At 39.3% G+C, this 13,725-nt stretch overlaps 1 protein-coding gene across 1 annotated transcript in view; it reads left to right on the top strand.

Moving 5' to 3' along the window:
• Positions 1–13,725, top strand: part of ZNF277 (zinc finger protein 277) — a 42,939-nt gene that overhangs the window by 20,143 nt on the left and 9,071 nt on the right. Inside the window, exons 5-7 of the mRNA XM_088529886.1 lie at positions 8,758–8,849; positions 10,243–10,353; positions 12,257–12,389. Of these exons, the coding sequence (XP_088386012.1) occupies positions 8,758–8,849; positions 10,243–10,353; positions 12,257–12,389 (336 nt within the window). The remainder of the gene's footprint in view (positions 1–8,757; positions 8,850–10,242; positions 10,354–12,256; positions 12,390–13,725) is intronic.

Genomic DNA, 13,725 nt, shown 5'->3' with positions numbered 1-13,725 from the left:
GAGCTGATAGGTCAGAACTGGAAGAATTTTAACTGATTCTTTCTCAAAATATTTTCCCAGTTCTGACAACCAGCAGCTGAAGAGTTTCATGGGCCAACAACATTGTACCTGTACACGCTGTGTTAATAACACAGCCTTTTTTTTCTTGCCAACCTCCTATCGTTCCCTGAAGTGACATAACTCCTGACATCCCTAGCTTCCTGTGGCAATGGTGCCAGAGCTTACCCACACCTTTCATGGTGTTCATGCCTTGCATCGTGTCTTCCCTCATATCATATCTTCCAGGCTAAAGGTGCTGACTGTTTAATGGTTCTCCATCACTGCAGCTCTTTTCTGTCCCTTTTCCAGTTTAGTGCAGTCCCTTTGAGGCTGTCAGGGACACCCTGCATATTGTACGTGCACATGCAGTGTCCCAGTGAGTTTCTTCCTAAACATATATAATGCTCTTTGGGACTGTGGGCTGAGGTGGGGGGAAGAGGGTCATTATTGGCCACACAGCTAATGTTTCCATAGAAATGTCTGTTTGAATAGTAACTCCTGGCTGCTGCACATGGGGCTGTACTTTTTCCTTTTTAAAGGGCATGTATTTCTGGTTTTGCAATGTTTTGCACTACACAGCTTTATAGCATCTGGGCTTTCTCTCTACTGCCTGTGTCCAGGGAGCACAGATTCTGTTGGCAGCTGAGTCACCCCATCTGCTCTGGAAATAGATGTTTCTTCAAATTTAGAGTGGAGCACAGGATTTAGCCTAAAGCAAGTGCTGTTTTTTGTTTACAGCGTAATTAAGTTTGAAAAAAGATGCACTCTTGATTATGGGGGAGAAATAGCCTTTGTTATTAACGCTGTTTTAAATATCAGAATTGTATCTCCAGTTTTACAGAAGGATTTTGTGAAATTGAGCGGCGACTATAGCTGTGGTCAATGAAATCATGGCTTTAGTTACAGCAATAAACTCCGTTTAGTTTTTCACTTCCTTTTGCAGCACTCTGAGCGTTGACTTGCAAGTTAAATAGTTATTTTGCTTTGTGAAGTCTTTTACCTCCAGGCAAGCCCAGCAATTAAGAGTAAGCTGGCAAGTGGGCCTATGTGGGTTGCATGGAATACAGACCAGAACTGTACAACTTCTGCTGATTTTTCTGCAGACTGAATCCTAACTGGTGTCTCCAACAGCATATGCCTAACAAGGACAAATGTTATCTGTAAAATATGCTAGCTAATGCATTTCAGTTAGCAGTTTTGAAACTCCAGTTTAGGAGTGTCTGAGGCTGCTTGCAGCAAGGGAGCTGGCCCGGGTGAGTGGTGTTTTCAGACATGATGGTGACTATAATGTGCTGAGAGAGAGCAAGGAATGAGCCTGAACTCGGCTAGAGTGCACAGCTGATGAAACAGCTGACAAGGCCCTGTAACACCAAACAGATACAGTCTTCTGGGAAAAAAAAAAAAAGAACATAGTCTTGAACCCCAGGTTGTCTCAAACACAAACAAAATTGGAACTGTGCACTGAGAGGCATCAGGCTAGTCTGAATTGGTATAATGCAACACCTAAAGTGGTTACAGAACCTGTCAACGTGTTATTATCTCCGCATCTGAAATTCAATAGGTACTTCTGTCACACCACTACAGCCATCCCAGTTGGTCATTTCTGCTTCGCAGTTAGAACCCAAGTTCTTCAGATCAGACTGCAGTAGGATAAGGCATCGAAAAAACACATATTCTTCATCTTCCTAAGAGGCAATTTACCATACAACACAGCAGTCAGGAGCAGGCAGGGCCTCAGAGTTTTCACAGTAAACTTGCAATACCCCTATTACAATCCTGAGACTCTTGCAGAGTTATTGCAGTACCAGCTAAGTTGCAGTTCTGTCTGTACTCTGGCATCTCAGCCACTTTGCCACAGGATCTGTGGTTCAGTCGATTATCCTTTTTTTTTCCTTTTTAAATTCCATCTCCACCACCAGCAGCATCTTCTCTCCAGTTTCCTGTTTTTCCAATAGGTTACAGCTCTTATTTCTCTCTGGGTTTTTGTTGCATTCAAACCTAGCATAAAGGTCTTCTCATTAGCTGACAAGCTGATTTCCTAGTGTGCTCTGCCCATTCTTTGTCAGATGTGTTGTCAGGTGGACTCACCCATAGCCTTTGTTTCCGCTTCCAAAGGCTGGTGATCCTGAATGCTCTCCAGTACCTGTCAGTCTAGGTCTGTGCCTTGACCTCAGCCAAAGGGATTCAGGACAGCACCCTTTCCCTTTCAGACTTCATTCTCCCAGACTTTGTGTTAGCTTCTCATCTGAATGCCAGGAATGCCCAGTTGGTTGATCAGTCATGGGCAGCATGTCTTGGATGACAATTGCCTTCCACTCCTCCCTTTCCCAAAGGTAGGTCTCCCATGCCATCATCTTCCCCTTCTCGGTGACTTGTCTTTGATGTGGGATTCCGTGTGCCTGGCCAGTCTGTTTTGAAGGTCCAGAACTGTGTGTGAGCTCACTGTGTGAGAGGGAGAAGTGCACTAAGTAGTCAGCAAATGTGTGTCTCAGCTGGTGTGACAGTTGCCTTTAGAGGGATTTAGTGTTCTCCAGGCTGGGTGTCTTGTCTTGATGTATTTCTGTGCACCTTGCAGCTCAGGTTGAAGGACATCTTCAGTGGCAGCTCTGACAGTATTAGCGAGAAAATGCTCTCCATGAGCTAATGCTGAAGAGGACTTGGTAGTGGTAACAGAATTGGAAGATTTTTTTCTGAACTCAGAAGGCAGGAGAGCACTGTTTGAAGTGGGAGAAATGAACACTGAGTAAGGAGAGAAGCTGATACAGAGGTTAGGAGAGAGGCTATTGCTATATGGGTAAGACAGATATATGGGTCTTCAGATAGATGAAATCTCTGATAGGAGATTTTTATATAAATATTTTTCCCACTTAGTAGCTATGAACATAATTGAAAGACAATATTTGAAGAAACTGTAGACACAAAGAGAAATTTAATTCTCTTGCTCTAAAGGTAGTTTATTGTAATGATGTATATAATTATCAAATAATGTGCTTGGTCACTTTTTAGAGACTGTGGTGCAGTCTCACCCGTCCTAGGCTTTGTCTCAGTATGCTGTTTTGTGGGTTTTTCAATAGCAGTGAAGTGCATCAGCAGCTTCTTATTGTGATCTGCGGGTTTCTTTGTTGTTGTTTTTTTTTTTTTTTAAACAGAATGTGTTTCACTTGGTTACCTTGCCTACAGCAAGTGCTAGTTTCTCTGAGCGCTCAGCAGGGAAATGTAACTCTTATTTAAACTGGAGGAAACTAGAACTAGAGATGCACGCTGTGTGTTTGTGTGTTGGCCTAGGAGAGCTGGAGAAAATATGCATTTTATTGTAAAGTTTCTAACCAGTAATACTCCGATCCAAACTTATTTGAGCACACAGCCTGCTCAGTGCAGTAGGGCTCTGCTGATTCAGATGTCTGAGAGCTTCATACCATAGCAGGCATGAAGTTTCCTCTTCGAGGAAACACCATTAAGCAAATTACTTAGCCAAAAGGTATAATATGATCATAAAAAACATCAATTTAAACTCCTCTCAAATGATGATTTGTATGATACACTGTATTTCTAGTTGTTGGCTAAAATGAAGACTGTAGGACCGGAAAGGGCAAGACACATGCTAGCGATATTGTTCAAACTCCAGGTGTCTTTTGCTCTGATCCAGCCCAGTATGCACACTTAAAGCTGAGACTATTGGTGTACTTAAATCTTTGGAATGAAACTTTGGACTTCGCTTTTTTTTTTTTTTTATTGTCCTGGGCATATTAAAATTAAAAAATAAAAATGACATATAGTGCCATTATTCGTTATTTCCATTTAACGGATTGCAGTGCAGTATCCAGTCCTCCACTTCACACGTGGGTTGCTGCACTGAGGAATGAGGTACTTTCTTCCTGAAGTTCTTATCTCTTAGGAGGACTGTGATTATTGAAAAGAGAGAGAGTGGGATTTTCTTTTGTCAGACGGGCTAAGGGAGTTAGAAAAATAGGCAAACTTTTGGACCACCAAATTTTTTTATCAGGCTGGAAACAAAAGCAGCAGAATTTGTTCTAAGTACTGGCTGTGAATGGCTGTTTTCTGTAACCGATTAGAGCTATGAATTTAAATAGCTAAATAAATGATTTGTGAGGGGCTTGCTAATAAAGGGGGATTACGATAACAAAGCAGGGAGAGAGCAGGAAAGTAAGACCACAGTAGCACACCAGTGTGTGCTGAGGGGAGGGTTATCAGGAATTATAAGATGGAGTAGTAATTTGCCCTAAAACAAGTGTCCTGAGTCCATGACTTCTGGCATCCAATGGATGCTAGAAGGGGTCTTACCATTTGTAGGTGTTTTGTCTAGAATGTCTTTTGGACTAAAGGAACAAAGAAATTGTTCAGGGAAAAGTTCATCCTAGCTGTAAATGTGCATTTTTCCTCCTTAACTCATTATCAGTGTGAATTCTTGCTGATACACAGTGCTTATAAGGTTTCAATTCAAATTTCCAGGACAGTTTTGGGGGCATTAGAGACTTTTTTTTTTTTTTTTTTTAAACTTTGAGACCTGTATGTATAATATTTATGGAGACTGGAGTGGTTTTATGCAAAAGTCACAGTGAGAATGTGAAGAGCACTTTCAGTGATGGAAATGACCTTTCTGATTTAATTATTCCTAGTGTTTGTGTGGGTCAGATCTCTTAGGTTTAAGTAGTATTAAAAAATATCTGTCATTTAAGTGTGTTATTTTTGTTTTTTCCCCCTTTTTTTTGCTTTTATTGTTGCTTTTTTGTCGCTTTTTTGTCATTTGCAAGATGAAAAGTCATTTAAGCACTTCCAGAAAAAAGCTGGTAATTTCTTCCAAAATATTGTTTCCAAGGAGAGAACAGACACATTTTTTTACTCCACCTTGAACTGCCACCTCCCAAGAGAAAGTGTGAACTCCTCACAGCTTTATACTGAGCCTCATGAAAGTGTGTTGTATTTCTGAAGTCCAAATTGTAAATTGTTTTGCAAATGATCAAATTTATTTCGGGTTATCAGTTGAGTGTGCTGGTGTGTTTAAAGATGGTCATCCTGGTATAAGAACTTGCATGTCTTTACCATGGCTTTTTCTTCGGTTAGCTAAGGCACAGCACAGATTACAAACCTTGTGTTTTGGTTTGTTTTTTATGCTAGATCAGTGACATATGAGAGTTTATAAGGCAGAGCTACTGAAGAGCTATTTCCAGACTGATAAAGGGGGAAAAATGAATTTGAATTTACTGAGTACCTGTTGTTCTCATGCAAGGCAGCTATCAAATTTTGTTGCATGTAATTATGATCAGAAATACAGTTTCCATTTGCCGTGTTCGAAATGATCAAGCACTCATGTCCTGTAGAATTTTTCTGAAGCTCTTCTGGAGGAGACTGATAACCACTGCAGTCGGATCTACTGCTTCATTGTCCGAGGCTCTGCACTAACATTTGCTCTCAAGAACGTATCATATAGAGTACTTGTCTGTGAGAATGCATGGGTGATCTCATAAGCCTCCCTTGTTTTGTGGAAAGAAGAATTTAGATGGAAAATATCTATAATTTACGTTCTGTTTTATATCAGTGTGGGTATCTGTTCTCTCAGTGATATAGTTTTGCAGCTTCTCTGTCAGTATTCAGTAAAATAATGTTTTTTTTAATCAAACCATATAATATGACAGTAAAAATGAAGGGCAAAATTTTGACAGAATTGTTAAGTTCTACAGATAAAGACAAAAAGAGAGGGGAGTGGGGAGTTATTCAACAGACAGTTTCTGGGGCTTGTACTAGCTGAACAGGTCCATATGGGCAAACCTGGGACCAAAGGCCATCTTTTTTAACTAGAGAATCATAGTTTTCTGAGCTGAAACTGAATTTTTCATAACTAAAGATTAATGAGTTTAACTTCAAATCTGAAAGGAAATTGCGTGATTTTTCTCTTTCTTAAGATATGCGCCTTAAAATGGTGCATATCTTGATATGAATAAAAAAAAGTGAATATTTTACTCACTTCAACTTAATTTCTCTTGGAAACATGTGGGACTATGTGGTCTGACACTGCAACATTTATTGCTGCATATTTCTGAAAAGGACGTGGCAGCAGGTCTTGGTATCAGTAGTGCAAATTAGTTGCCTGAAATCAAGCTGCATCATTTGATTCATTAATGTTGTGGTGCTTTGGATTGCCTTTCCTGCCAGTGCTCGATTCCTGTATTGATTATGGAAAAAGAGAAGGAATACGAGTGTATTTTGAGATGTTTGCTCTTGCCTCCAGGAACTTTGCTCTATTGTTTGCAGTCACTCTAATGTGACACAAGCATGGATTCATGCTAACAGTCCAGCAGTTGGAACAGTTTGAAAACTGATGCAGGTATTAAAGTATATCACTCGTTTCCTGCCTCTTATCTTAGGTTCAAACTTGGCTCTCGTGGCCAGCTGAAAGTCTCCTCTCAGAAAAATCACAAAGGTTTTATGCAGCTTGGGGCAACCGCTGCTCTCCCTTCAGAGCGCCAGAGATGGGGTGGAAATAGAGGATTGTTGGGAATGTCTGTAGGGAATAAGAGCAGAGCTCTCATTTTCATTGTGCTTGGCTTGAGCCAGTGTTTCTAATTCCTCACCTGTACAAACACCGAATTTCCTTGATGCTTTGGAAAGTCCCTTCTTGCAGCAAGTGGTGGAAACAAATGATCAAAGGAGTGCCTAAGTGGGAAAATATTTTTAGAACTTCACTGCATGAATTGCTACAACAGTGGCGCTGTGTGAGTCCGGCCTCTCAGCTGCCAACCGTGCCCACATGGGGAGCCAAGGGGGCCGATGGAGCGCGGTGGGACGAGCGTGTCCGGGGAAGGAGGTGGCGTGAATCTTGTTCCCCCTCAGCCTTAGCTAGGAAGAGCAGTGAAGCAGGGCTTTAGCGAGTAGTTTACATGAGGTGGGGATCTGGAGTTACGCAGGTGAGCCTCAAGTGTTGCAGGACTCCTTCTTTCCCTGGAGGTAGAGTGCAATTCGGAAGCTATTTTGAAATATTGTTCACAGGAGGTGAGGCTTTCAGCCCGTGCTTTATTCATCTTTAAATTGTATTTGGTATCTTTTGATTTCATTTTTGATTGTTTCTGGTGTATTTTACAAATTATGTAAACCCCATGCAAATGCTTTCCAATTTAAGGTGAACCAAATGGCATGTGACATGCCACTCAGTGGAGGAAGGCGACACCTGATGAAAGGCACCATGTGAGCACTGGTTCCTGCGGATGTGCCGGGGATGTTTATTGCTCATGTAGAGCAGACAGATAGTCTCATTCAATTGCATATCTGCTGAAAGGCTCTCACAACCTGCTTTATGCTCCATTCATCTATTTCAGGAGTCAGCTCTGAGACATCGGAATTTATATTTCAGTTAGTTAGCATTTAGTGTAACACATCAGGATACTGAAAAGTACAGTCTAGGATTTCAGTAGGTGCTTTTACATGGGACTGGAAAATGAAATGTACATTAAGAAGCAAAAACAAGGTGGGTTTTTTTTCTGAGTTTGAGTTTTCAGGGTGACTGGTCACATTGTTCTTTGCTGAAAACAGCATTCTGCTGTTGGAGAAGCTGATAGCATATTTATTGGCCCAGCATCAGCCTACTTCACACTGCTCAATTGAATGTGGGGAGGTAGGCTGACCTGCATGGACAGATCCAGTTCCAGCTCATCCAGGCAGATTTGGGACTGTAGTAACAGTAGCTTAAGGGGATTTCTGTCTCGTATTTTTTTTTTCTCTCCTTTTTATTTTTCTTTTCTAAATTCTATGGAGTTCACCCAACTGGCCTGGCTGAATGTAAGGTTACATGTAGGCTATGGCAAGTTTGGGTCTTTATCCACACAAAATGGTACCAAAAACTATTTGGCCTTGCCAGGTCAGAAACACAAAGCTTTGCTGTGCCAGGCTCTAGGCAATTAAAGACATTGAGAAAATCCCCTAAATTTTTCACTCAGAATCCCGAATGTCAGAGAGCGGACAGCAGCACCTCTGTGTTACACAGAAAATAAATGTTTTTCCAATTATGAGTTATCAGTACATAAAGCAAGTACAGAGCGAGTTGTGCATCATTAGGCTGAAAATGTGCTAAGTTTTGATCCAAACACTGACTCTCCCATTCCCCAAGTAACTATGGGCTTTCCATCTGAAGTACACTCACAACACACTCCCTGTTATAGCACCAGAAAAAAACACTTGTTATATCATTTTGTTAGGAAAATTACGATCAAGCATTTTAAAATTTCTAGCCTGTTGCTCTTAAGTTAAAGCAAGTGAGTGGCAGAGATACTTCCTTCCCAGGGAGTTTATGACATCCCATAGCTCCTTGCAGAAACTGCCACCCCTTTTGTCATCTGTCAAACTTATTATGAGCAAGTCTTGTGGATTAGATACTTAGTTTGGAGTGTGTAATTCCATTGGGCTCTGTTTAGTTATCCACAAACTTAGAGGTAAATCTGCACCTAAGCAAAACCAATAAACTGGTACGTTCAATAAAATAATCACTTAAATAATCTCACTGTGGACTTTATTTCTGTGCAACTTGTATAATACTAGAAATATTCAAGCTTCTTTGGAGCACATGGTGCAAATGATTTGTGACAGCTGTGTGTTTTAACTTTGTATGTTTTTTGTTATCAGCAAGGATATGGAGATATAATAAGCCTAAAATTATGCAATAAAATCTTTGGTTTTTCATTGAACAATTATATGTCTTTCTTTTTATAGAGAGAAATTATAGAACAGCAACAGCAGGAGAGATATGACACAAGATTTCATAGCACATGTATGTTTTGTGATCAGGAATTCACAGGAAATAGGTTTGTATATTTACCTGTTCACTTTTTTTTTTTTTTTTTGTATCTGCTCACCTTTATCATTTGAAGTATCATCAACTGACTCAGAGGGCTTTTATTTTTTTGGTTCGACTTTTTGTAAGTGAATATTAAGAAGAATTGGGAACTGAACCATTATTAAAAAAAGAGTCATTTGGGGGACAGTTGGTCTGGGGGCAAGGACAGTGGCTGAAACCAGTGTGAGTGCTCAAACATACACCCGTGCAATTACATACCTCCCTGTTCAAATTTATGCTAGTTTGGCAGGGCTTATAGTTTCAGTAAAAAAAGCAAGAAAGGAAAATAAAAATGAGCAAGGAGCTTTGCAGCATCAGTCCAGTGTGAGAGGGAGTTGCATTCAAATCCCTGCTGCATTAAAAATTTATTCATACCCATTAAAAAGTCTCAGCTGGAGAGACCAAGTGTAATCCCTGTGTGCTTGACTGCGGGTGGTTCTGGTGCTCTGGAGAGGCAGAAGAACCCGAGCTCAAGTCCCCACTCCCGCTTTGGGTGCATGTCCTGTTCTCTTTGCTGCATGGCGTTGTAAAGGACAAGTTATTTAGCCCCCAAATCATTTCATCCTCTGATTACTCTTGGTGCTGAGAGGTTGAAAATCCCGCTAGGATAGTGGCATAAACGCATGGGATTTCCTTTAGTGCCCAACAGCAGAAGCTTAGGTGTATCTTGTTGGGAAGTTAGGCACCCGGGGAGTTTAGAGTGGTGAGAGCAGAGACTTGAGTGGTAGTTGTGAACCTGATTTACTTGGAGAATTTGCTCCACAACATATATAAAATTGGCTAAGGAGCTCTTTAAAGTCCCTCTGTGCTGTGGGAGAAACTGGAATAAGAAAATGAACCACTTTATCCTCTATTATTCAAGTAACTTATTTGAACATCTATTTTTGTTCCTGAATACTCTGAGTCCTCTTTATGTTGCTAGTGCTGTGAGGAACAAAATTGAATAAAAATGGATCAAGCCCAAGGGTTTGTTTGTTAACCAACATAGAGAAAACTGAAAAAATGGCTTTTTAGAAGATTCTCAAGACAGTTATTGCAAATCTGGGGTTTGCTTATTCGAGTTAATAAATAAGCTTTGCTAACAATGGCAATCAAAATAAAATTACATCGTAGTTTTCCACTAAAGGCTTCTATTTCATGCGTGTTGATTAAGCACTCGAAGCATGATTGAACATTCATTAGGCCTGAGATTGAAAGCTTGCTATTTCAGTTTGCAGCTGGGAATACAACACTATTATTATTTACTTAATGTTGACTTGTGTACATTTTTAAAGCAATTAGTGTAATTTGACCCACAAATTGAATAATTCTTGTATGTATTAAAAATACCTAATGTTCAATTTGAATGTTTTTTTTTGTAGATCTGTCCTTCTCAATCACATGGCAAGAGAGCATGCTTTTAACATTGGGCTGCCAGATAACATTGTGAATTGTTATGAATTTTTGGCTATATTGCAGAATAAACTTGACAAGTAAGTTAAGGACTTAAGTCATGTTTCCTTTAACCTTAGAAGTAAGCTAGTTAAAATTAATTCAGCATTTATGAGTAACTAGGAACAAACTATAAGTCAATGTGACTTTTGTGTGTTAACCTCGGAAGGCTTTTCTGGGCTTGCTTGCAAGCTGATTCCTAACACTTTGTAGTGCGTGTTCTCCGGAATAGTGGAGGTCACTGCTTCAGTTATTAGTTCCATTGCACATTTCAAGTGACATCAGTAACATCCCATCCATGCTTGAGTCTGTTGTTCTTTTCACTCTAACCATCTTTTTGCTAAATGCCTTTTATCATTTAGAGTTCTTATACCAATCTCCTCTTGTCTCGCTCTATATATCCATAACCCGTGCCCTCGCTCTCTGCTGGCCCCATACCTGGTTCCTCATCTCTCCCAACTCCCTCTCAGAGCAGGGTATTTCAAGAACACGCTTTATGTTATTGTTGGCGTTGTCTGATGTCTTACCCTGCTCACTGATAAATTGCAGCTTGATCGTTTACCAGGAGGCCCTGAGGGTTTCATATAGGTGGAGTCCTTCATAGCCAATCCTGCAATTGAACTTATTGAAATTGCTTCCAGTGCAATGAAAGGCAGCAATTCGCAGCTGCCATAATTTCTTAATGTCTGTGCTTTTTAATATGTGTCTTAAAGTGCTTTTGTTTTTCCTTCCCATCGTTTTCTCTCTTTTTTTTTTTTTGGCTGCTGCTAACCAGCATCTCTGATAAGAAGATGTAATGCCACGATGGCAAAGTTTTTATTCCATTGGAACTGGTTTTCTGGGAGGGCAGTTTTCCCCCTGCAAAGATAATTTTACTAAGGTCCCCTAACAGTACCCATCTTGGTGACATATGTAAGCTGCCCCTTGCAAGAAAAAATATGTTAGCACATGAGTTATCCAGATGTTCGAGAGGAACATCCTTTAGCCAAGGACATTCCCGTAAGCTTGGCACGCTGCTGTGTCTCTGTTTCAGGGATACCCATCTAGGCTAAAATGCAAACTTTTTCTTGATACTTGGGTCATCATAGCCCAGTGATGTAATGTTTTGTAATCTCGTCTTTTAGGTATCTAATGATACTACCTTTAAGAGAACAACTATTTTATCAACCTGTCCACCTCTAATAAAGAATTTAAGATAGTGAATAAAATTCTGTTTTGTTTCAATTGCTCTGGAAAATATTCCATTATAAAGTATCATTATTAATGTATTCACCATTCTGAGTTTTATATACAGGTGTGTGTGTGTGTGTATATATATGTATGTTATGATTTGATTTACTAAATTTGATTTCTCAGGATTGCAAAGCCCACAGATCATCTTCACCAAGCTCTTTGAAACTCCTTTTTGAGTCAGAAGTGAACCTTGAGTCAGAAGGAAAAAAATCATCTTCTATATAAATATAAATGTATATTTATATATAAATATATATATGTATATAAATATAAAATGTAATTTTTTCAAGTTTACATTAAGAATCCAGGATTGTATTTTTGTACCCTGTATTACATAGAAACAGTTACTGATAGGTTGGTGTCCAAAATAAGTACATGTGAGTTAAGAGTTCATTTCTTCACCAGGCAGTAGTCCGCCCATATACTGAGGCAATTAGTAAATAAGACATTTCTCCTATTTTGTATGAGACAAACAGTAAAGTTGTTTGTATTTATGTTTTCATTTTAAGTATTTGTTGTGAGGTGCCTCATCATCTCTATGTTTGATTAACTCCACTAGTACTTTTTTGTTTCCAAATAAACTGACTGTTTTTCACTTGGTTTCTCTCACATGCTCTAGGATTAATCCTACTGTATATATCTCTAATTTATTTATGTTGTGTTGTACTGCTTTTGCTTCCACATGTTAACTTGTTTACCTTTTTATTTTAGTTTGCAGTGTTTATATTGTGAAAAAGTCTTCAGAGACAAAAACACACTTAAAGATCACATGAGAAAGAAACAGCATCGCAGGATCAATGCCAAAAACAAAGAATACGACAGATTTTATATCATTAATTACTTGGTAAGAAGCTCTGTGAATAATCAGTAAATTGATTGGAGAGATAAAAACAGTATCTTGTTAAAAGAGAGTGATTCCAAGGAATTAGTACAGAGGTCAACACTCAGAGAAAAGACTCTTAAGAAATAGGCTTTTCTGTAGTGTGATAGTCCAGATAATTGTTAAGCTAAGGATGAGTAAATGTTTGTTTTTGAGAATTGGTTTTGAGAAATGCAGGGAGAACACTGCTGGAAGAGACTCTCGTCTCTATGCTATTAGTGCTCTGTCTCTGCTTTAATCACCAGAATTTCCCTTCTGTGAAGGGAAAATGAGATACAGTAGTGAAATGAATGGAGATCTAACTTGAATGTTACTGGCTTTTAGCATTTTTTATACAAGCCTCAAGCTGGAAATGCTCCTCAAAAAGTAAAGTCAGTGTGAAGAGGAGGAAAATGAAAGAAATAAAGGTCAAACAAATACTAAGCCTTTATTTTTAGCCCCCAGGTAGTTACATGTTGCTGGGTATTCATATTTTTTATCTCGGGTCTTGCAGAGTGTGTGTGTGTATGTGCAAGTAGCAAATATTCATTTATTGTCTTCAACCACTGAATATAAGAGCTGCTCCAAAACTGCTACATTCTGTCCTAGAAATGTTTCACTTGAAGTAGTTTCTTTTCTAAGCTCTGTACATGCATTAAAATCTACCTTGTAAATGAATTTTGTAGGCCTTTTCACTCTTTTTACCTAGTCTTTCTTTTTAATCTCTCCCCCTGTGCTTAATCCAATACTAAGAACAAAAAGTTAGACATTTAATGCTCTGCCAAGTCCCTTTGACCCAAGATGAAATGAATTTCCTCAGTTCCTGTATACCTTCCTTCCAAAAATCAATGATCCTAGGTATATGGTTCCCTTTTAAAAACAAGTTTCACTGCTTTAAAAACTGATTTACACTTGTTACAGTATAGGAAAAAAACTCTGAAGTTCTGCCAACTGGATGTTCTCAGCTTTTCAACCAAACTATATTTACCTCTCCTGTACAAATTAATAGTTTTGTTCTTCCCTGTTAGTCCTGGAGGCAATATAACAAGTTCAGAACGTAGTGTCCTCTTTAACCCCGCTTCTGTCACGGGATTTGTATTCGATGGTCAGCTTTGGCTCCCAGCTTTGAGTTTTTGAGAATTTCTCCAGCTTTGAGAAGGAAATTGAGGCAAATGACCCTTCAGGGATCCCTTCTTACTTACATTATTCCATGGTTGTATTAAGCCCATCAGACTAAGGGTGTGGGACTATAGTTCTGCTCTCATTATGGCTGATTGCCAACTTGATTTAGCTAAAAATTGCTATGCTTCCGTTAGTCTTC

Source organism: Tinamus guttatus, unplaced genomic scaffold (assembly GCF_059628265.1).
Source record: "Tinamus guttatus ecotype Peru unplaced genomic scaffold, ASM5962826v1 Tinamus_guttatus_pri_ptg000355l, whole genome shotgun sequence".
Classification (NCBI taxonomy): Eukaryota; Metazoa; Chordata; class Aves; order Tinamiformes; family Tinamidae; genus Tinamus; species Tinamus guttatus.
Note: the sequence above shows the minus strand (reverse complement) of the source record. Positions and strands in the feature narration are given on the sequence as shown.